At 41.4% G+C, this 24330-nt stretch overlaps 3 protein-coding genes across 3 annotated transcripts; 2 read left to right on the top strand and 1 right to left on the bottom strand.

The window, feature by feature from the left end:
- The first annotated feature begins 4668 nt into the window (after positions 1–4668).
- On the top strand, positions 4669–8781 carry scoca (short coiled-coil protein a). The gene is made up of 4 exons (XM_062433943.1): positions 4669–4779; positions 6369–6440; positions 6528–6608; positions 7386–8781. The coding sequence occupies exons 2-4, from the start codon at positions 6422–6424 to the stop codon at positions 7526–7528; spliced, it is 243 nt and encodes an 80-aa protein (XP_062289927.1). The 5' UTR covers positions 4669–4779; positions 6369–6421; the 3' UTR covers positions 7529–8781.
- Positions 8782–8787: 6 nt separating this feature from the next.
- On the bottom strand, positions 8788–18219 carry clgn (calmegin). The gene is made up of 15 exons (XM_062433932.1): positions 18136–18219; positions 15429–15683; positions 15262–15335; positions 15058–15116; positions 14572–14713; positions 14402–14483; positions 14020–14212; positions 13718–13907; positions 13510–13623; positions 13266–13422; positions 12715–12930; positions 12466–12582; positions 12224–12374; positions 11970–12142; positions 8788–10713 (listed from the first exon to the last, which is right to left on the bottom strand). The coding sequence occupies exons 2-15, from the start codon at positions 15681–15683 to the stop codon at positions 10639–10641; spliced, it is 1998 nt and encodes a 665-aa protein (XP_062289916.1). The 5' UTR covers positions 18136–18219; the 3' UTR covers positions 8788–10638.
- A 938-nt stretch (positions 18220–19157) lies between these two features.
- On the top strand, positions 19158–24128 carry exosc9 (exosome component 9). The gene is made up of 12 exons (XM_062433227.1): positions 19158–19298; positions 19529–19623; positions 20149–20268; positions 20466–20568; positions 20658–20795; positions 21460–21542; positions 22508–22640; positions 22717–22805; positions 22900–23046; positions 23157–23338; positions 23448–23523; positions 23646–24128. Exons 1-12 carry the CDS (start codon positions 19233–19235, stop codon positions 23707–23709), a joined length of 1296 nt encoding a protein of 431 aa, XP_062289211.1. The 5' UTR covers positions 19158–19232; the 3' UTR covers positions 23710–24128.
- Positions 24129–24330: the final 202 nt, after the last annotated feature.

The raw sequence follows: 24330 nt of genomic DNA, 5'->3' as shown, positions 1-24330 counted from the left end.
AGTTCCAACTCATTTGTATCTTAAGTTATATACACAGAAAAATCACAATTCTTCATTTTGTAATCTTAAATCCCTTTTGTTGTTATTCTTAATTGTATATTTGACTGTAATGTGGTAATGTGACACATTCTGGTTATACATTGCTTTATTCTGGTAGATCTTTATGTTATTTATAGTAGTAGTTGTAAGTATTGAAGTAGGTGAACCCAAAAACCAGTACAAACTGAGCTAATGAAGCAACGAGGAACAGGTGGCAAGACACAAGGGCGGGCTGGGAGCTGATTGGCTGGGGAGGACACAGAACGCGGGGCAGGGCTAACGAGACTGCTGCAGGGCAGGTGTGCAGCACAGGAACACAGAGGGGAACCACAGAGCAAACAGGAAACCAAAACCCAGGAAACACGACACAACTGTGATCCAGAACTGACATGAGAACAACCAAAATAAGTGTACAAGTCACAATGAGCACACACAGCAAAATAAAGGCAAGCATGTATATTGGTGTGGACAAAAATGTGAATAAATCAGTCTGTTAAGCAGGGTGACTGCATGAAACAAGATTGAAAAACATAACTAGTGTTTCAGTTCACTTGATCATTTAGTTCTAATGAGAGTCAAATGTAGGAAGCAACAATAAATCAAGTGGTCCTTCAACATAGTCTGCAACCTCGCTTATCTGTCCTACTCCCACTCAGTCCACTCCTATAGGCAAAAAAGGCTAAGGGCACCTGGTGGACTGGTGTAGGGACATAGAGCCAGACTGGGATTGGACTATAACATAATACTGTATATACATTTTCTTTTTTTATATTACACTTGCTTTTGCAATTTTAATACATGCCAATAAAGCCTCTTTTCACTTAATAGAATTGAATGTAATGAAGCCAGTTTCCCATTAATGTCCTTTCTAAGTATTTAGGTCACCAGTGTATACAATACTTTGGTTTAAATGGGTTAAAATACACCAATCCTCACAACAAATTATTGAGAAACATCTGGGTTACAGATGTACATATTGGTGCAGAAAGATATAAGAAAAACGCAGGAACATCTGACTGTATTTACATTCTCTCATTAACAATACACACTCTTACTATTCAGGTTAATGTGTGACCAAGAGTGTGCACTACGTGTGTGTGTGTGTGTGTGTGTGTGTGTGTGTGTGTGTGTGTGTGTGTGTGTGTGTGTGTGTGTGAGTGTGTGTGTGTGTTTGTGTGTGTGTGTGCACTTTATGGCTCCCTTTCACTCGAGGTTGCTGGGGCTCAAAGTTTGACCAGTGAATGTTTCCATGCCGGGGCCGTCTGTGTCGTGTTTTGGTCCAGTTGTTGCTATGGTGACCCATTCTCATGACAACCATGTAACCTGAGCTGCCAGTCAGGTCGGGCAGGTAGCTGTGACGATGTGAATGATTCAGCAGCAGGTGTGTGCGGAGGCAGGGCCAAAGGACATGAAGAGAGAAAGAAAGAGAACAAAGTGAAAGAAAGAAAGAAAGAGATAAACGCTGGAAAGCTCAGACGCCAATGATTGACTCTGCAAGATAAAAACTAAAAAAGAAACCAAACTGGAAGAAGATAAAGAAAATCGGGCCATGGAGGCCGAGGTGGATGAGGATGATGGGACGTTCACTAACATTTCTCTGGCAGACGACACCGGTAAAGCCTCTGGGAACACTTCAGCCCTTTGATTTCTGTTTTTTATGTGAGCACAACAAAAGGCAGCAGAGCTTCATATGATCTGTAGCTGAGAAACCACATGTTTAAGTTAAGAGTTGCTTCTAAATCAAACCTGAATAGAACTCTGGTATACATGTATATACTGTTCAAACTCAGCACGTCATTCATTCTTGCAGGAAATGTCAGTGCACGTGGTAGACAGTAAAGTGATTGAACAAAGGGCAATGAAGCAGAAAGTAACAGCTTGTAAAACCAGAGTGGTTGTTTTGCTGTGTTGTGCTGTGGCAGGACTGAGGTGTGGCTCCCTCTGGAGCTGCATTGCTTTGTTTTGGTGTTACTACACAAAGTAAAGAACTTAGGATGCACAAGGAAACATTTGTGAGCACTGGAGAGGTTTTGAGAACAAGAAAGGCCAGAATCCTGAGTGTAATCACCCATGTGGGCTGCAGGAGGGAACTGTGCATCTAGACTTCCTTTTCTTTCAATAGTCAAACTTTCAATTTTATCAGTTTGTATATAAAAAAAAAGAGCAAATTCTGTTGGACTTTATGAGCTTGAGTGCCTTTGAAGATATATTAAGCTACTTCTGTATGTGGTCTAGCAGCATTTTTATTTGTCTAACAGACTTTAACAGTAACACGTGTATCAGCCTACATATCTGGATAAATCTCTCAGGAGGCCCCAAACAAGAATGTGCTATTGGGCCCCCGTTGGACCCCCACCTCCTGCTGTCTTGTGTATGTACCCTGCCGCCCCTAAATTCCTATTAAGACCAGCGTACACAGCAGATTACACATGACAGCTAAATCATATGGAGAGAGATGCAGAAACTAAATAGTGGATTAACACTACCAGCTCTCAGGTTTTTTTTGTGTGTCAATTAGTTTGTAATTTAATTAAATTCTACACAAATTTAGTCTGTCGATGATTAGTGCTGTTTCAAACTGGAATCTGTTAGAAACACTGGAGAGAGTATCGGGATGTGGAAGAAGTTTTAAGCTGAACACACACACAAAAAAAGAAAATTAGTGTTGTAAAGGCACAACGGTAGATGAGTACATGCTTATTAGTTCTTATAACATTTGTATTCGCTCCGACCGATGTAATAACTGTGAGCGGGGACCTTTGACCTTCTAGCAGAAGTGATGAAGGAAGCAACAAAATCTGGACACAAGTGGTCTGCTTGAGACACATAATAAAGACGGGTAAGAACAGCAATGTGTCTCAGCCTTCCACTTGTGATCAGGTCACTTGAGATGCCTATTAATGCCAGGTGTAAACAGGGCCAATGAGAGTTCTCTCCATTATAATTCATCAAAAGTTGACCCTTCCTACACCAACAGTGGACATCCACTCAGTTTCTGGGTCATTATTTCATTTTGCTTTCAATAGCCAAAGAATAAAACATAAAAGCTGTTGTGTAAATGTCAAATTATCTCTAAAAATATCAAAATCACTGAGTATGTTTGAGGCAAAATATATGCCACACAGATGCTATATTGCATGTATTTTAATATTAGTATCATTCTGTTTAAAGACCAAAAAATACATTCTACCTCTTACAAATACAAGTTAACTTCTTAAGAAATAAAACACAATTTTATACACTTTTGCTTATGGTAGATAATGTTTTGCTAACTTTAATAGATATTGTGTAACTGACTGTTTCAGCTCCCTGACTCCCTACAGTCAGTATTTTTAGTCTTTATCATTAACCCACAGTGTGTTAATACCCATTAATTGTGGCCACAGTGGCAGCTGTTCAGCAAAAGTTACATAGCGACATTTTAATAACTTTAAAACAGCTGTGGGTGGAAATTGATTATTAACTTTGGAATTAGTAAAATAATCTAAACTCAAGTCCAACTGCAAGTTTTTTCAGGAGCTTTTAATTGCTTCTCATGGTCTTAATCAGTGGATGGAGTTTCTTCAGTCGACAATGTCATGGAGCCAACTGTTTACAAGCAATGGCTCTCTGACAACAACCATCACTAAATTAAATGGCGAAAGCTGAGCTGGTGAGATGCATTTTGGATGCTATATAAACCCAGGACTGAGTGCTCAACCCCCCCCCCCCCCCCCCCCCCAGTCTCTCAAATTTTGACTTAGATTGATTAGAGTTTGGATTTATCATGCATTCACTCATAGCTCTGCCATTGATAACTGTCATTCATAAAAGTCGGAAAATATGGCTGGATGCGACAGATTGCTAGGGTTAGGGTCTGGGCATTTTCAGCCAGTGATAACTCACAAACACACACGCACAGCAAGAAGACAAACAAGAGATGAGGGTGAGAAAAAGATAGAGAGAGAGTAGACTGGTCATGGAAGGCTATTGGCTGAAGCAACAGCGTCCCCGGGGTTGGGTTTGGCTAACAAGTAGCAGCATATGGACTGCAAGGATACCACACACAGACATGTATATATATTAATGTTCACAACCTCTCCATGCATGCACACAGACAGATGGACAGACAGAGAGCTAGATGCACAAAAACAAACACACACAAAGGTCTGGTGGGGATGACATTGCTGGTCAGGTTTTCGGTGCCAACTGCTGCTCTGACGGTCTGCTTATGTGTGTGATTTGCTACCAGGGGGAAGGACTGAAGCCTGAGCATCTGTTAGTACTGCAGCAAGTGTGTGTGTGTGTGTGTGTGTGTGTGTGTGTGTGTGTGTGTGTGTGTGTGTGTGTGTGTGTGTGTGTGTGTGTGTGTGTGTACATGTGTGCACTAGGTATTCCTTGTGTTGTGGGGACTTGCCTCCTTTATGTGGACAAAAACCAAACCCCATAAACATTAATCATTAATTATAGAGTAAAGACTTAATGGTAGTTTAGAGTTATATTAAGGTTATGGTTAGCCTCCAGGTAATGAATGTAAATCAATGTAATGTCCCCTGAAGTGATGGAAACATGCCTGTGTGTGCATGTGTTTGCGCCCCCTGTCGGTCGACGTGTTTACGTACACACACGTCGAGGTCGTGATGACGTTGATGGGTGAAGTACCGTTACCACCATCATCATCATCTTCATCATCACAGAGCCCCTCTGTGTGTTTACAGTGAGACTCTCCGCTTAACGGGGGACACGTTTTCTCGCTTTTGGGTGAGTTTGAAAACCGATATCTGCGGTATGTTGTGTTAATATGAAGAATAAGAGTCCGGCTGCTTTAACAATTCAGTTAAAAGCTCAAGCTAGCTAGTTAGCTTGTAATATTAGCAGCACTCAGCCTGTCCGGCGTCACATTCATAAAACGAGTAATTCTGAAAATGAGACATGCTTACCAGAGTTTTCGGTTGCCTTTGATGAAAGGTCAGCTGCTAACCTCACAGTAGCTGTTTATGCGTTTAACTGCTGTGTACTGCAGCTCCTTTAGCCTACTTAGCCTCAAAGCTAATTCGCTAACATAGCTAACGCGTCCATTATCGGACACGTCCCCGAGTGCTCTTGTTTGTCCCGGAAAAGTTTGCTGACAGCCTCAACATTAACCAATCTACTGCATTACACCCGGTGTAACAATGTATTAGGGCATTAAGTAGTGCCACAAGCATGTTTTTGGGTTAAGTATTAAAGCTGTCATGATCTGTGTTTACGGACATTTGAGGTATAGCTGTGCTCAGCTAAGCTAGTGAAGGAGCTGAAATGGTTTGGTTGCCTGATGTTGAAGACAATGTTGCAACATGTCCTGTTAGCGAAAGACGAAAGGACGAACGAGGAAGGGCTGCAATATAAACAGCTGGATCTAAAACACCAGCAAACAGGATTTTCTGTCCGATAACCCAACAGTGAGATGCGGAGCGCTGACCTAGCACAGTGTTAGCATAGTCTGATATGTTCACTGTACGGGGCTGTTCTGTATTTGGGGCTTTTGGGGCAAAATTCGTGAGATTCTTATAAAGTAGACTTACCCAATAATGTGTACCCATATTTAACTGACCTGTAAAGCTGTTGGGGAACAGCAGCAGCTGGCAGGGTGCGGTGTCTGCTCCCAACCAGCTATCACCTCCACCCTAATGAAGACTGCTAAAAGGTTTCTAGCAGTATACATTACTGATACACTTAAGCCTGGGCAATATAATGATACTATATCGATATTGTGATATGAAACTAGATATCATCTTAGCTATATCACGATATGACAGAAGTGATGTCTTTTTCTGGTTTTAAAGGCTGCATTACAGTAAAGTGATGTCATTTTCTGAACTCACCAGACTGTTGTAACTCTTTCATTATTTGTCTGTAACCACTTACTCATAATATATTAATTACTGGTGATTATTCATCAAAAATGTCATTGTCTAAATATTTTGTGAAAGCATCTGCAATATTATCGCAATATTGATATGAAGGTATTTCATATTTGATTTTGTCCATATCACACAGCCCTTCATACACTGACATGAGGATAGTGTCTTAAAAGGCAGAAATAAGATAATTAAAAACTATGTCAAACTTAACTGAAAGGTTTCATTTATCCAGTAAAGATCTGGCATGTTTTGCAACATTTTATGTGTAACATCTTTATGTAATAAAAATGAGGAAGACTGTAATGTTATATCCTGCACATTGCACACACACAGAGCTCTAGCGTCTGCTGTTATGTTTTTGATCATAATCATATATAATACCAGTGTCACTGTCGTGTTATAACAGTATACCAGCAAATGCCAACAGTGTCTGTCATTCTTTTTCAGTGGACAGTGGATCTGCAGCCCTGTATACTAAACAGGAGAACGAGCTCTTCATCATGAACTGCGACATAGATGGTACGTCTGCTCACGCTTGGCACTGTGTCTGAGGGTTGCATTGTGACATAATAATAAGACAATAGTCACTGTTTTTGTCTATTTCAGGAGACATGGAGAACCAGGTGGAGATGGAAGAGAAGACGAGGTTAATAAATCAGGTCTTGGAACTCCAGCACACCCTGGAAGGTAACAAGAACAAGCAACACATTACTCATCTTTTTAAATGTAGGTTAAATATGTGTGGTGATGAACATGGACCATGGACACATTTTCTTTTCATGTCATTTCCAGCAGCTAAAAGAATGTGTCTCTTTTTCACACACTCATCTGCACTTAAATCCAATACTTTGTTTTAGCCTGTGACTGGCAGATTTTGGGCATAACATGATAAACATTTAAGGTGTGAAAAGTCTCAGATATTGTTTAGATGGAAAAAAAGTCAGATATGTCTATAAACAATGCTATGAGTTATATTGCGGTACTTTTAAGCCCTAACAATAATGTTGAGTGCCTTTTCTGCTTCAAAAAGCATTTCTTGAATAGTTTGAACCCTGTATTGTTTACATGTGTGTTTCAGTCAGCCAGTGGAATATTGCACAAGATCCAAAAAAATGAGCCTACCTATCAAAACATTGCTCAGTAGCACTTCTATTGGTCAAAAACTCCACAGTGTAAACTCACTCTGTCTTTATATGTAATAAACTTGTGGTAAGCATTCAGGTAAATATTTTCAGTAACATTTAATATTGATATCCTGCCATTTTCCTTCTGCAGAGCTCATGTGGTTCCGTAGAAACTTCCAAGTCTTTTATCATCTGGTTTTAAGTTTCTCAAAGATTTAGCAGTCATATTTATTATTACATTAGTCTTTTGAAAATGTTGATTAAACTTAAGACAGGTCAAGTGGAGGTCATCCGGTTTATTCAGCTGTGTTTTAACTCTCTGTTCTCTCTTTTCCTCCAGATTTGTCAGCACGGGTGGACGCAGTCAAGGAGGAGAACCTGAAGTTAAAGTCTGAGAACCAGGTCCTCGGTCAGTACATCGAGAACCTCATGTCGGCCTCAAGCGTCTTCCAGACCACCGACACCAAGAGCAAAAGGAAATGAGGCTCCCTCAGGAGAAGCCTGAAGTCCCAGGCCAGCAGCTGGGAGGTTAAACCCAGCTCAGAGACGTGGAGAGGGGTTTATTTTCTCAGCAGACCTGGGGAGGATTTCTGTAACCGTTTACACTCGCATATCTGAGTCAAAACTTAACAATTAAATCAAAAGCATTAACTTTGTCACTCAGAAATAACAGATTAACATAATGTTATTCTGGCCCCAGGTCTGTTTTGCAGCAGCTTCCTCTCCACGCTACAGACGAGGTAGACATCACCCTTTAACCACTTAAACACTAAAACATAACCAGGATCTGTAAATGAAAGTGGTGAGGGGGTCATTTGTACCTCGAGTCTGTTCTTAACACTCTAAAGTCAAAGTAGAACCTGTTAAATAACTTCTTAGCTCGTGTTTTACCCGCTTGGTTTACCATTCGAGGACAACTCAGATTTTCCTGTGGTTCTCCCCAAACCTCCTGACTCAGCGTTCCTGTCTCCCAACCACCTGAAGCGTAAACTGGGCCAAAACAACCCGATATTATAGAATATTTAAAATACTCAAACGATGAACCTCATTTTTTTTCAACACTGGTTTATTATTTATTTTTTTTGTAAAGTATTTTGTACGTCAGCTGGATCTGAGTTGTTTTTTTTGGGTCTTGGATGTCATCATGTGTCAAACAGCATGACTGTATCCCTTCACCTTTAAAGCTGGCAAACAGTATTACTGAAGATAAGATTAAAAAAATGTATTTGAATGTCTTTCTGTTGGACAGGTGTGCATATCTAATGAGATGTTATTAAATCAATAATCACTGACTTGCATACTGTATGAAGCTGCTGACAGCTTTTTTTTTTAAACAGTAGGTGGATATTAGATGCTTAAAGGTACTGTTGAGAGCTCAGCAACATAGAAGTAAAAGCACAGAGAACCTAAAAAAGTGTATCGACTAGCATGTCATTAAAGTGTAATTAACATCAACATCACATTCTGTACTTAAAAGTATTTGTAATCATTTAAATATAAGTCGTAAATGAGCGTTGTGGCCCAAACCGTAATTTAACACAATGAGAAAGGAAGTGGTGGGGTCATAAATGGGGTTTAGATCTTCCCTAGTTCAATCACAGGACGACAAACGCATCATATTACTGTTGGTGCTGTGAGGGGGGGAGGGGGCTTCAGGAGACAAACGAGGGGAGAATTAGACGCTTTCCCCCCCTTTAACTGCAAGAACAAAAGCAGTTAAGAGCCCTTGAGTGCTATTGATCGTAAAAATGTGTTGTACAGCAGGATGGAGGGTGTGTCCTCTACGACCACTGAAGCCTCAGAGAGATAGAAAAAGATAAATTATAATTCAAAAATGTTTTGAATCCCTTTAAACTAAACTATTGTTATTTTAATGACTGGAAAGCAGTAATTAATGTGTTAACACTGAGTGACTTTGGTGCTGTTTAAAAAAAAAGGGAGGAATTAATTTCTATAACATGAGGCTATACTGTATATGCTGTAATTTAATGGTGTTATTTTGATATTTTTAACAGTTGTACAGTAGTATTTCATTCGTTTCTGGCATGCTGAATATGCCCCCCCCCCCCCCCCCCCTACACACATCCTGGTACCATCTTATCCTGTGTGTAGACGCCCCGCACCTTTGCTTTTAAACCCTTTTCTTTTGTTTTAATAAAAACCTAATATCACTCCTTTCTCTGGGTCATTTGTCACATCTTTAGAAAATAAGGAAAATGTGCTTTTGATCAGATGTCTTGACAGGTTTTTGTATTAAATAGTTTTATTTTAAAGAGCAATGTACAATTTGCAAACAAATGTAAACAGGGATATTTGCCAGCATTTGGCAAGAACGTGAACTACAAAAGCTTGAGACAATAATAATAATAATGATAAAAAAACAAATAAATTAGCATCATCTTCCCCAGGCAACAATCTAGGCTCAGAACTCCAGCTAGTCTAGATATTCTGGAAAAGCACTGCTGTGTTACTGACCGAGTCTTCAGATTTAATATCCAGCTTCTTATCGACAAGTGATGGCCAAGGCGTTCAAAGTCAGTGCTTTGATCATAAACTTTACGGACCTGGGCTCAGAGTAAGCGTATCATATTTAATAAAACTGCCTCAAGTCACTCAAAACACTGCATTATTTAAATCTTTATTCATACTGGTGTAAAACAAAACAAACAGAAAAAGAAAATCAATAAATAGGGTTATCAGTGCTAATCCTCAATCCTTAAACTGCTATAACTTAGTAAAAAAACACACGGAAATGTAACTGATACCGCTTACAAACTACCTAAAATCTAAAACAGAACATCCTTTTTTTTCTTTTCTTTTCTTTAAAGAGGTAATCATTTAAAACCTAAGCTGAGGCGACTTTTTTCCTGCTTGAAACGTCCCAGACGCTGCGGTAACATCTCAAACGCAGCCTTTTTTCCTCGCGGCCCGCAGTCCTCGATAAAAACCAGAACGATTTTGAAATCGAGGAAGGAACTTTTGTCGAACTGTGTCCTCGAACGTGTTCTTTAACAAACGAACAAACCAAAAAAAAGGACACAAGAATAAAAAAAGTCTAAACTGAGATGGAGCCCCTATGATGATATGCTTGCGGTGTCGCGAGCGAGCGGAGTCGACGGGCGTCGCTCTCGGGGAGACGGACTTGACCGGTAGATCTACAGTGGCGTTATTCAGAGAGAAGATTCACAGCAGAGATGAGGTGAAAGAGATGGGGTTTTCTTTTTTTTTGGGGGTATTTTGACAGTGATGGATGAGAGAGGGAAAGAAGGATGGAAAAAAAACAGCTAAATGCATAAAATCTCCAGAGGGATTCATCTCACAGGTGAATCAGACAGGAAGTGGTTGAGGATAGGAGGGAAGACTTGAGAACCTGTGATGGGTGTAGCTGAGGGATGGAGCAGATGTGGGTGGGAGCAGCCAGTGTGACTGCAGGCTACCAGGTGGTGTTTTTTTTTCCTTTTCTTTTTTTTTGGGAGGAAACACATGCTGTTCCGCTCTGAAAGGTGGGGAGCAGCAGAGACGACGGCCCTTCCAACTCCTCCCTGTCAGGGGGGAGAATGGGAGACAGTAGGCGTGGTGGGGGTTCCCCCTCTTCAGTCTTTCCGTACCCTCCTCTTTCTCACGGCTTGTTTGTGGCTCTCTTCGGACACGTCTCCTCCCTCCTTCGGCTGAAAAATTAGGATATTAAAAACATTAAAACGTGACTATTTTAATTAAGAGAATAATAATTAAAAACATGACAATTCTTTAAAGTGTAAGGACTGAAAGTGAAAATGAAGAAGTAGAATCACCTATTCCAGTGTGTTGTGTTCAGGCCGCAAGAGACAGACGAAACTTAAACTAAACCAAACTAAAAATTAATATGATGTGTTGTGTTATGTTATGCTATTCATACATCCATTAGTTCTGCAAACAGCATATAAAGAGCTCTTAATGAACAGTGTATTCATTAAACCTGCGTTAGCTGATATTTTGTCCACTTGAGGGCAGCAGAAACAAGCTGTAAACATATTAATGATCTACCTGACTTGTTAGGAAGCAGTTGCTTATTTACCAGCAGAAAAGCTGCATTAGCATCCACTTGGATTAATGTTTACCTCCATCTGATGAATGTACGTGTCTCTCTCTGTTTCTTTTATTTTCTTTTATTTTTTGCCGTTTTTGTCTCTGAGGGAAACATCTGTCTTTTTAGCTGCTTCACGCTCCACTGTGTTTGTGTGCCGTTTGTTGCTGGGCAGGTAGCGTACAGTGAGTTCATCTGAGCTTTTTTATGCTGGAAATGAGGCTAATGAGAGCAGTGACTGTGTGGGCAGTAAAACCAAAACCACAGTTAATGAGGCTAAAATGCTACTGAGGAGAAGTGCATAGTCAGGTGATCATTTCTGTGGGTTTGTCACTATGAGCGACACCTTTCACATTATTCATTATGTGTAGTCATTTAATCTGTTGTTTCCAGCTGCATTAGAATAATAAGGATACATTTCGGAGGCTGCAGAGACCCTGCCACTTGTTTACATTAGGCAAACAGTACTTTTAAGTTCCTTCTAGCAAGACCACATAAAGCAAACATGTAAATCCTGATAAACTGTAGCCTTGGGAAACTAAATACAAAAACATTACATTTAAAAGCTTAGAGGCTAAGACCTCAGCATGAGAACAAACTGCAAGTTATTCACACTATCGGGAGTAAAACACTGACTCTCACAGATGGAGTGACTCATTACCGTCAGAGTTGATATCTTGATAATTTCCTACAACTTGCTTTTTTTAATCTTTCACTATGAATTTAAATTGTTAAAGTGTTTTAAGTGAAGCAAGGAGAAAGTGGGTGGTGAAATCTGAGGATCTGCTTCCAGGTATTAAAACCCTGAGTGCACACAGGAGCCATCAGCTCATACTGCCGTGCAGATAAAGTGACACCAACCTCATCTTCTAATGTTCTCTCTGGAGCTTTGCTCTCCTCCTCTTCTTCCTCTTCTTCCTCTTCCTCCTCTTCCTCCTCCTCTTCTTCTTCTTCATCGTCATCCTCTCCTAGATTGTCTCCTCCTGCTTCAGCACCGTTGTCCTCCTCCTCCTCTTCCTCAGCTTCCTCTGTTGCTTTATATAGAAGGAGAGAATGTCAGAAAGAGTGAAAGAACAACAGGAGTGTGTGTGCTGTCCCGTGTTTGACCCTCTCACCTGCAGCTGGGGCGCCTTCTGTAGCCTCGGCTGCTTTGCCCTCCTTGTCTGCTGCTGCTGCCTCCTCTTCTTCCTCTTCCTCCTCCTCTTCCTCCTCTTCTACGTCGGGACGAGGCTGATCCACTTTCTTGTAAACGTAGTCATCGGATTTCTGGGGCACAAACGGGTAGATGAGGTTAAAAGGGGGTTGCTGGGACTTGGTCAGAAACATACAATTAAAAAAAAGGAGGTTTGTGTGTTACCTTTGGCCAGCAGAAAAGCACACCCAGTCCTACAGGCAGCCCCACTGTCAGTATGTAGATCACCCAGAGCCACGGCCGTTCCTCTGCTGCCAACATCAGCTGAGCGAAAATCCCCGGCTGGCCGGGTTGAAAGACAAGAGATGTTTGAGATGCAGACAGTGAGCACTTTCCAAACACTGACAGCCCTGTGTTAAATGATAAACATAGTGTTAATGTGAAGGTGCGTTGCCATCACGCGACACCACTGACCTCGTTGGCGCTGGCCACCAGTTTCTTCAGCCCCCAGCTGTCGGAGGCCCAGCGGTCGGCCACCTCCTTGTGAGAGGTGATAATGAAGTTGTCGAAGTAGATATCCGAGGTCATGGACCACAATTCCAAGCCCACTGCCTTGAACGGGGTCATCCTGAATGGCTGGAGGTCCTCAAAATAGTCGGGATTATCGATCTTGCGCGGCTTCCAGACTCCCTTGGGAAGAAGACAAAGAATGTGGAGGGGGGGCAAAAGGATTAGAGGGGGAGGGACTGTGAGATGGTTTCAGCTGCAGCATGATGTGTCACACAGTGAGCCAGCAGATTTTTTTTTTTTTCTGAGTCATGTAGGGGTAGGGTTAAACTTTTACATCAAAAACCAAGAAGCTAAGATTCATAAATAGACAAATATCAAAGTGTATCAAAATAGACATAAATCCTCAAATCCAGTCCTAGAATTCTAAGATTGCCATTACAAGGATTATGTTATTTTTCTGTTTGTATTTGGTCCTGGACCCTTGTGGTAAAGTAAAGCCTTCAGGCATGTGTTACCTGGTAGTTGGGGTTGTCCACCAGTGGGGCTTTCCACTTGCCCTTGTACTGAGGGTTGTTGATCATGGGTCGCTTCCACTCCCCGCAGCCAGGAGCCGTCTCACAGGCTGGGTTTGGAATCTGCGGGGCCTCCCATTCTCCGTCCATCTCCTCATCCCTGCAGACAGAGGACAGCTGTCAGGCCGGATTGTTCCTTAGTATAAATAACACTTCAAAGGCTGGTTGTGTGTTTGTGTTTCTTTACCAGTCTTCAGGTTTCGCCGCGTTCGGGTCGGGCACAAACTCTGCTTCGTCATCCAGCCAGCCGTCTGGCTTCAACGCGTCGGGGTCCTCGATCTTTGCAGCTGCGTCCTCATCCCTGAGACACACATTCAGGTTTCTTATTAATGTCTGAGTCAAATCTAAATTAAACACGCAATAAAATGTTTAAAAAGTATCATGGTTGTAGTCACCAGTCTTCGGGCTTGACGGCCTCGGGATCAGGCATCTTGGCCCTCTCATCCCAGTCTTCTGGCTTGGAGTCGTTGGTGTCGTCTATCTCTTTGGGCGGGTTGACTGGAGGCACCATGTCATGCAGCAGGCTGCCGCGGCTCACGCTGGACTGGTCGATGAACATCTCGTAGCTGTTGTCTGGGTTCAGGACTGAGGATTGAAATTAAGTTTATTATTAATCAATGAGGCGTGTTTTGAGTAAAAGAAATCTCTATTAGAGACAAATGCATAACATTCTCTCTTTTCTAAACGATCTCCGTACCCAACGTGTAAAGGTGAGTCTTCTTGTCGGTGTAGAATTTCTTGAGGTCCACGTCGGCCCTCTTAGCGTGCTTCTCCTCTGTGTCTTTGTTCAGAGGGTTCAGGTGGCGGAAGATGAAGTGCAGCTTGTAGTCCTCGCCGCACTTGTCGGGTCCGAACATGATGGTGTAGGGTGTGCGGTCATGGAATTGCTCCTGCAGGGCAAAAAGCAATTCAGAGAGTAAATCTTAAGTCTGTTTAGCTCTAATCAACCAACATGGGCAGTCCCTGAGTACACATGAGTAGTTGTGGATTCTGTTTAGATCGATACTTATTTAGTACTTGCTCTGATATAAGTTATACACATTAAAACTCAACAGTAGGAGGGCAACATGTATACCCACCAGTGTGAGATCGTCAGTGTCTGAAAGCAGTTTGATGTAAGCTCCACCACAGTCGATACCATCCTGGAAATTCACCTCGTACCTGGAATGGAAATACACAAAAACACAAACATGAAGAATCAGGTGTCAGCGACTATTCAACACTTTTGTGTGTGTGTGTTTGAACTTACTGCACGACCAGAAGTTCATCCTGGAAGACGAAAGGTTTGTTCAGCATGGAGGAGATGGCGTGGTGCTTGGCGCGTGACTTGAGCACCAGGCCCTGGTCTCCTGGAACCTTGTTCTCCTTCAGCTGCTCCACAGCCCACTTTCCTACGATCAAACGCACCAATGACAGCCATGAAGTCAAATTTCCACGCTCACAGCTATAACTCACATGGGTTATAATAATATGTTACCTAGCAGCTGATTTATAAGCTTTGAAACAGCTTTAGTGTAATCAAACAGGCATCACAAACACCATTGACGTGTCTGCGCTGTGGCTGCATATCTCTGCGACCGTGCTGCCAGGTGTTATCATCACTAATAACACCAGTGGCCAAATGAAAGCCAGGTTGTAAATATCTTGCTTTGAGCTCACTGGCATGATGTAAGAGATAAGTTCCTCACATACACATTTATATCAGGAGAAGGGGGAGGGGGTAAGATCAACAAACCATCATATTTGGCGATTTCTTCATCTGCATCCCCCTTCACGGTCTTGGACATCTGCCATCTGTGGAGATAAACGTGACAAAACGTTGAGCTTCCACACACACGCCGATTCTGTAAGTTCATCCTGGTCACTCAGTACTTTTGGAGATTCATGTATCTCAGCAAGCATTAAAGATTAATGCCTCGTCCTCAGCAGCACTTCGTACCTGTCCAGCGATCCATCATCAAACGTCTCTGAGAAGTAGACATCTCCGGTGGGGACAGGAGTCTTGTACGTTACCTTGGGAACCGAAACATATGACGCATTTAAAATCTACATGTTATAGTCAAATCCGGCTTTTAACCTTTTCTTGGCCTCTGACTCATTCCTGACCTGAAAGGACACTTCTGAGTCAGTCCCGGCCTTTCCGCTTTCCGTCTCGTCGGAATGCTCTTCGTCCATCACCGTCGCCTCATCCTCCTCCTCTTCCTCATCCGCCATAAGAACTTTCATTTCCTCCTCGTCCAGGCCCATATCTTCATCCAAATCTGACACGTCCACCTCTGACTCCTTCTCCTGGGCCGCCACCGCCACCACAGCCAGGGACAGGAGCAGCACGCGCCACACCCAACCCCTGTCCAACTTCATCTGTAAAGAGAGAAAGAGAGAGGAGGGTGAATGTTGTGTGAGATAAGATGAGTGTGTGGTGTTAGCAGAGGAGTAGGGTGTGGTGTGAGAGGATGAGATGGGGAGGGGGGGACGGGTGGGTGTTGGTGGTAACGAGAGGCAGGTGCGAGTGAGATAGATATTATTTATGGAGAGCCACGTGTGTGTGTGTGTGTGTTGAGTCGATGATATAAATAGATACACAAGTGCATAAAAGGGACGAGAGGATAGCAGAAAAAATAGAAGAGATGGAGGTCGCATTAGAACACAGTGCTACTTGATGTTGGATGTGTTATCAAATCACATCCTTATCTCACATTTTTCACACTATTTCCTTAAAACAATAGAAAAAAAGAAAAAAGTCTGCCCCCTTTTTTGCTACAATACATACCCGCCACGCTTCCAAAATCTAAAGCATACAACTAGCCCCAAACATCTTTTCTAATCCTAATTTGTAGCAGTCCATGCACAGGATTACAATCTCTGTGCATGTCCTTATATGCTTCTGAAGCCCTAAAAAGATAACCAGCTGGACAATGGTACAGTTGAGAGACTGATTAAACCAAACAACAGCCTCAGTGACCTCCTATTGATCGGGCTACACCAGCTCCCTCCTCTTCAAAGCAGCAGGAAATGAGAAGCACGGCCAGAGACGGCACAGCTTCTCTTAATTCCTAATCAACTTTAACTCCCATAGTGCCGCCGTTCTATTTGCTAACATCAGTGTGCGGGAGGATCAAAAGGATCCACGATGAACATAAGGGAGAGATTAAGAGCCACGTTTGCTTGAAGATGTTTTTGCTCTATTTATTTGTTTGTTTCTTTGGTCTGAATGCAACAAATTTGTACAAAATCTATGTGGCATGCGGAATTGTGCAGGATTCAGATGTGAAGATATACAAACGTGTCCAATAAAACATTTAGAAGCTCAATGCAGTTATTCAGATTAACACAGGGTTTCTCAGAAGGGGGGATAACACACTCAGAGATTCTATTGAGCATCTTTTTTTTTCCCCGCATAGAAAGCGGTCAAGATATTAAGTGGTCACATTCACAGCAGCAGAAATGTTGAGGGGCCCTCGATGAATTGGCTTCTTGACATTAAAGACAATGAGTCAGAGCGGATTCTCAACCAATGACATCCAGTGTTTTAACTGAATAGTCTGTTCTTTATTCGTGTCCGTAAAACAAATAGCTGTTGATGTGTAAACCACTTTGACTTGATCAGGCTTTAACCTTTAGTTTTACTTCAGAGAAAAGGCCATCGCCTTATTCAGTGCACTCATCATGACATGACAGTCTCAACAGAAGAATGAAGTGTTTAAGGAGCACACTGTGTCAGCTGACTGCATCATCTCCAGCTGTCTTTCTGCCTTCGAGTCTATAAAGCCTGCAGGGATGATGAATGAGTCGAGGGTTAACTCTGTAGAAAAAAAGGTTAATTCTTCCATTTCAGATCAACTGGAGCAAAAATCAATACAGCTCTGACATAATTATTACAACGCTGGCCTTTCCGTGAGTCAGCTTTAGGCTATCCCTTCATGAAACCGACATCACAGCTCAGTCTGGCAACGCTGACTGTACAAAGACAGCAAATCAACAACAGAAATGTGGGAGTAGAGGACTCTCAGCAACCAGACAAAAAGCTGAGTAAAATTCTGAAGGAATGCAGATACATGTTTAGAGCATTGTTCCTGTTGTCAATAAATGAAAATAAGGTCTCCAATTGGTGAATAATGTCCAGCAAGGATTGAGTTAACACTGGTTCTAACTACTCATTTCACCCCATCATCATCATCATCATCATTACCTCCTAGGTGTTAGTAAAAGGTGACCAATATCTTTAAAACACAACTGCACTTTGTATCTATGTTATAAGGATGCCTGAGTCATTACTATTTCACATAAAGCTTCTTCATGGTAAATACAATGATGTTCTCCCAACAACACAGAGTGCATCCAGAGCTATCTAAGCACTGACACAGCTTTGGTCCTGGTGTACTGGGCAGCTTTTACTCTCTGGTTAACGTTTAGCAGCGTCAACAAGCTCTTATTTCATTTTTCTCGTAAAGTCTGAGAAGCTCGGAGCCCACAAATATGTGGGGAACACAAAGAAGTAGGTCCCAGGACAGGTCTGTGGAGCTAACATGGCTGCCTCTGAACCCTGCAGATGAATATGCTCCGCTAAGCTAACGTTAGCTAGCTTCTGAACCAATCACAAACAGCCAACGTGAGCAATAACATGAGCTTAGCTAGCAAACTAATGGGCTTATACGAGTAGGCCGCTAATTAAACACGTCCCGGCGTTGAAAACACAAAGTGCAGATTTTAGTATGACATCAGAGGGTGATGTAAAAATGTGTCGACTGCATAACGACGGTTGGCTGGCTGCATTAGTGGCGGCGGTGAATGAATGAGAGCAACACAAACACACCTTGCGCAGAGAGAGGAATCCTCGATAGAAGCTGCTTCTCCGCAGTGGAAAAAGAAACACACACACGGGGAGTTTTTCTTGCGTTTCACACAGTCAGAGTAGCTCCAAGGCCCACTGAGTGCAGCTGGAAGAAACGCGGTTCTTAGTCTGGAGACGATGGACGGTGGATGACAGCTCGACGAAGCGCGGCGCGGATGAGAGCCAGAGCAAGTCCTGAAACGGACATGCGCAATGAGAGCAGATGCAGACATGAATGGTGCCTTCACGTGTTTACCGACACAACAGGAAATATGAGTGACGAACCAGAGCGACGCGAAATGCTGAAACCAGACATACTGTGCCTACTACATTAGCGCACCGTACGTGTTAAGCATTTAACATTTATTACATTCATTTACATTTATTACTGTGTATAACAGGCTGTATATACTGTACACGGCCACGTACTATATGTAAATAAAGGAAAATGTCATTTTTTACCATTTCATATTTATCTCAGTTCTCTTCACCTTTTTTATGCACTATTTGTATTCTGTTTACAGTTACAGAGATGGTTTTACCGGTATCCAGTGATTCCCTGTGTGTATTTCTGAAGATTGTTGTGTTGTTATTCTGTGTACAACGAGAGCTACTAAACTTAGGCTAGCCACCCACAACTACCTTAGTTACAAGGTCACACAAAAGTGCAAATGAGTGATAGTATATGCGTTCACATTGCAAAAAACAGAAATAAACAGTCCATATTTTCCGCGTTTAAGATGCCCATTTACGAGTTTACAAAGAGCGCTGAAGGGACCATGAACTCGCATGATTTCAGAGTAAAAGCATTATTAGTAAATTTTATTAAAAAATATTGACAGGAGACAAACTACGACCTGGTTCATAACAGATAAACACGAATACGCTCCTATAACAGGAATTCTTAAAACAATAATTATAATTAATACAAGTATAGAAAACTTCCCTCTTTTACTTTTACTTTGACGCAAGTTAAGCGTTTCCGGGGTAGAGTTGAAAAAACACTGATGGCGGCCGCATGCTTGTTGCAGTCCAGTAGTGAATGAAATAATTGTATAAGAAGCAGAAACAGCTGCAGTATGAAGGACACACCGCTGGCCAACTGTGAGCGGGATTTCTTGCTCAAAGCCATCGAAGAAAAAAAGGTGAGAGAAGTTTTCTGTGTTACTGACAAACACTGCTGCTTTCATCTAAAGTCAGTACTAACTCTAAGTTACACTGTCTCTATAATACATTGTGTAGTGTTGTCTGTTATGTTGAGCAGCTTGTGCAACATCTTTCTCTCCAAAACCATCTCCAGGGGTTCCAAATATTAGTTTGTTGTTATTATTAGTATCTACATAAAGTTCTGTTTTGTTTCATCCTCTCTCTGCAGCGTCTAGATGGACGACAGACCTATGACTACAGAAAGATAAAGATCACGTTTGGGACTGACTATGGATGCTGCTTTGTGGATCTGGGGAAAACCAGGTGAACTTGTGGTCCAGTGTTTTAAAAATACTTCATATGTTTTCCCTTAAATTTAACTAGAACTTAGTACAGTAAGATAAAAACAAACTTCTGCATTGTTGAACAGGTCTCTATACTGTGCTTTCAATAAATATTTAGATAGAAGATGTAATGTGTGTGATGGCATCATTCTGTAAAAGATAAAAAATTCATAAAGTCATCTTCAATGTATTTTATCTTGAGAAATTAAGAAACTTTGGAGTATCTTGACAATAATTTTTAAATACTTTTTGTAAGGTTTGAACTATGCTTGTCTACTATGCTGGGTTAGTTGAGTTAGAGAGATTAAAGAACATAAAGCCTCTCATACAAAACCACTGATGCTGTGCAGAATCCTTGACATACTGCTGCACGCAAGAGAAAATCTCTCAGGACCTTCAGAATGAGCACAATGTACCTAAATTCATCCAGGACATTTTGTATTCATTGTAACTATAAAGTTATATATCTTGTGATGTTGTAATATGACCGTGCTGTACTGTACAGGGTCATGGCCCAGGTGTCCTGTGAGATCGTGACCCCTAAAGAGAACCGACCAAACGAGGGAATCATGTTCTTCAACATAGAGCTGTCACCCATGGCCTCACCAGCATTTGAACAGGGCAGGTAAGGAAGAACTAAAGAGACTTTCTGTTTATGCATCTGACACATTTTATGTAACTTCTTCCCTCTATTGCTTATAATAAGTCTCTTAACATTTGATCATTTAAGGGTCATATTAGACCAGAAGTGTGTCTGCAACGTGGTTCATTTAGTTTAATGGAGACAGTGTTAATCAGCTGTGGGTTTTTCTGCCTCTTCAGACAGTCTGAGCTGTCAGTGAATCTCAACAGACAGCTAGAGAGATGCTTGAGGAACTCCAAGTGCATCGATACAGAGTCCCTGTGTGTGGTGTCTGGGGAAAAGGTAAAACACACACACAAGAATAGAGAGAAAGGAACCTAATCCGCTGTGATGCTACGATGAAGCTGATGTGTGTTTGTGTGTGAGATCAGGTGTGGCAGATCAGAGTGGACATTCACATGTTGAATCATGACGGGAACCTGATGGATGCAGCCAGCATCGCTGCCATCACCGCTCTGTACCATTTCAAACGTCCAGATGTGGGCATCCAGGGAGAGGAAGTCACTGTGGTGAGTTGGCAGCGAGGCAGCAGGTGGTGTCTCTGCTTCACTGAATCTACTGTGAACGCAGCACTGTTTAATCTGAGCTCCAACAAATCCTTTTATTATCAAAACAGAGTCACTTTAGGGTTATTCCAGGTCAAAACAGCAGATTTTAGAATGTTTTTCTGATAGATTATCTTGGATTTGTTTCATATTTGACGTCAATAAAGTCACTGTACCCAACAACTAGTTTGCCAAATTTTCAGCTTGTAACTTCTTTTGTTTCTGAGATATAGAGCCTTTAAAAAGGGGGCATGGTTGGCTAAACAGGTGCATGTCTGAAAGAAATCAACATTTCTGATTTATGAGGCGTTCAAAATAGGAAAAAAAAAGATTTTACACTTATTTTTCAAGTGCAAATTGGCCATGAATGACAAAGTACCATAAAAACAGTCATACCACTGGAAGCAGCATGTTTTAATGAGTAAATGCACACAATCGGATGCTTCTACCTTGTAACAAAGACATCAAATATGAAGCATATCTGAGATTGGTCTGTTGGGAGCCCTCTGTTGATTTCACATGGAATTTCCCTTTACTATTATAATGCACCACAGATAACTCCCATCAGCCATTTTCTGATATATAATGTGCATGTTATAACTGTATATTTATTCCTGCACTTTTGCAGTACCCTCCAGAAGAGAGAGACCCTATTCCTCTGAGTATCTACCACATGCCCATCAGTGTCAGCTTCTCCTTCTTCCAGCAAGGGTGAGAAACTACATTTAAATACACGACCATCATTTTCTGTGCATATGTACATACATACAGTATATGTTGAGTTCCACACCCGTCACTAATATTATAAGGAATATACTGAGTATTAATATCTGTCCAGCTGCCCATTATATATATATAATATTATTAGAATTGCTATTTATATATGTTTTCTTTTTTATCTGCTGTGTATCACTGCGACAGTATCAGCAAACAGCAATAAAATCATGCTTGCTTGCAGTTTCACATGTATTTATATCGTCATCATTTCTCCACTCATAACACGCATATTAACATTTTTCTATGGTCCTTTTAGACCATTTTAATCTAAAACACTTGGTATATGTAATTTCTCTTGTTGTAAAGCACTTTGAGCTGCAGTTCTTATATGAAAGGTGCTCTACAAATGAAATTATTATTATTAAGTTATTATTATTACATATTTAAAAAAAACAATCCAGGTCCAAGTTGAAGTCTTCGGATGTCTTTTTTTGTCCGATCAACAGTCCAACATTCCAAAGATATTGAGTTTCATATCCTCACATTCCTAAAGCTTTTTCAACTACAAAATTTTTGGCATTGTTCCTTTAAAAAAAAAAAAGAAGAAGATGAAATGTAATATTAAAACTTACTCTGAAACAATTCTCCTCTTGCTCAGAAAAATGATTTTTCTAAGGAGGGAGGGACAGCAAATGTAAAAGTTGAGAATCAGCGGAGTATGGTGTGAATATTAGGTACTGAATAGAAAAACTGAGCCTGCCTTCATTATTACAGAGTTGAGTTTTACACTGTAACACAAGCATAAACAAACACATTCAGCTCTGCATGACGACTTCAGTGAAATTGTCTCCCTATCAGTTTATCTGGTGGACTTTTTTGTAGCTCAGCTGTCCCGTTGTGAACATTGTCCTTCCTCACTCTCAATGGTCCTCTCTCTGCGCTCTGTGTTCCCTCTGCAGGACGTATCTGCTGGTGGACCCCTGTGAGCGGGAGGAGCGGGTAATGGACGGCTTGCTGATGATCGCCATGAACAAACACAGAGAAATCTGCTCCATCCAGTCCAGCGGGGGCATCATGTTGCTGAAAGAGCAGGTAAATATTGATATTGTACTGTAGCACTAATGCAGTATGGAGGCAATTATTTAAGTGGCTGTTTGTGGTGTTTTAGGTTATGAGATGCAGTAAAATAGCCAGCGTCAAAGTGTCTGAAATCACAGAACTCATCACCAAAGCCCTGGAGAATGACAAGAAAGCCAGGTGAGTAGTAACATCAAATGAGCACACTTGATTTATTTAACCTGGTGATGTCATTTGAAGACGGATGAGAGATCTGTGTTTTCAAATTTTACAGGAAGGCGGGCGGTAGGTTTGGTTTCGCAGAGTCTATGCCGCAGGAGCGAATCACAGCTCTGAAAAAGGACGAGACTCCGGTGGAGATGACAGACGTGACGGAAACGGCCAACGACATCGTCCAGAAAGCCGAGGCCCCGCCTCAGACGTATCCTATAGCAACAGCTCCATCTCTGTGACATCATGTACAATCTGTCTTTTCATTTGTGTCACTTTGCCGTGTTGTGTCCAGTGTGGGACCTTAACCGCGTGTGCTAGGGTGCCGTCTCCAGTGCTTCCCGTCCCTGGCATGGGTCAGGTAGGGTTGGGGCTACAGAACAGCTGGGGACTAGAGGACGACGAAGAGGAAGAGGAAGAGGATGATGACAGTGTTGAAGAGCAGGAGGAGAAAGTGACAAAGATGGAAGTGGAGCAACATAGAAAGGAGCAGAGTAGCGGAGGTTATTTCATTTTTAATTTATGTTATTTAAAGTTATCTTAGTTACTCTGGCTCTGAAGATTTCCTGAATAAAAAAATAACAATTAAGACTTTGTGTTTCCATTATAAAGATGTGGTTGAGATATCTGACAGTGAAGAGGAGGAAGTTATCATACTACAGCCAGAGATTCCAAACAGAGGTCCCAAGTAAGTACTCCAGATGTCTTTTCTGTATTTTAGATTATTATAGGCAGCAATAAATGAGATATGCACACTTTGTACCAAATGTCCTATTTATTGGGTTAACTTCTGTTTTTTCTTGCTCTCAGAAATGCAGGATCCAGTTCTGACCAGAAGGGAGCAGCAAAGTCCAAGAAAAGACAGACAAAATGAAAGAGGCTCAATGCAGCCAGAGGCCTCTCAAACTATCTGTTTATCTGCAGCCGTGCCACACTTCATGATGTCGACTCCTCATCTGACTTCATATGATTCCTACATGAGATAAGCTGTCACATTGATGTTGCAGTTCAGAAACTCTTCAAAGTGTTTGATTCTTACTGCCAGTTTACTTCTTCATTGTAGCTGTCTGGATCAGTGTCGATCCAGATAAATTCAAACACAAAATTCTTTGATGGGTAATATATTTTAACAATGAAAGCATGTAAAAGTTAACTTTTTTTTTAAAAGACAATATTCTCAACCACTTGGGTGTTTATCAGACTCTCACATTTCCTTTAGGTTTGCAAAGTGGTATATTTTGTAAAGAAAAGTACTGATTGTGAATCAATCTGTAAAGAAAAATAAAAAGACGTTTTTTGTACATTATTATGATCATTAGAATTGTTTAGCTCCACATATCAAGAAACATTACATTCAGTTTCATTGGAATGTATGTACAATGTATGTAAAATGATCAAGAAAGATGGGGGGGGGGGAGGGAGGACTTAGCGCTTCACGATTATATGAAGAAGTGTTCGTCTAGTTGAGCGCGTATAAAGTGTGGAGTAGTGAAAA

The sequence above is a fragment of the Scomber scombrus genome, chromosome 2 (genome assembly GCF_963691925.1).
Source record: "Scomber scombrus chromosome 2, fScoSco1.1, whole genome shotgun sequence".
Lineage (NCBI taxonomy): Eukaryota > Metazoa > Chordata > Actinopteri > Scombriformes > Scombridae > Scomber > Scomber scombrus.
The sequence above is the reverse complement of the archived record's forward strand: the minus strand, read 5'-3'. Positions and strand labels throughout refer to the sequence as shown.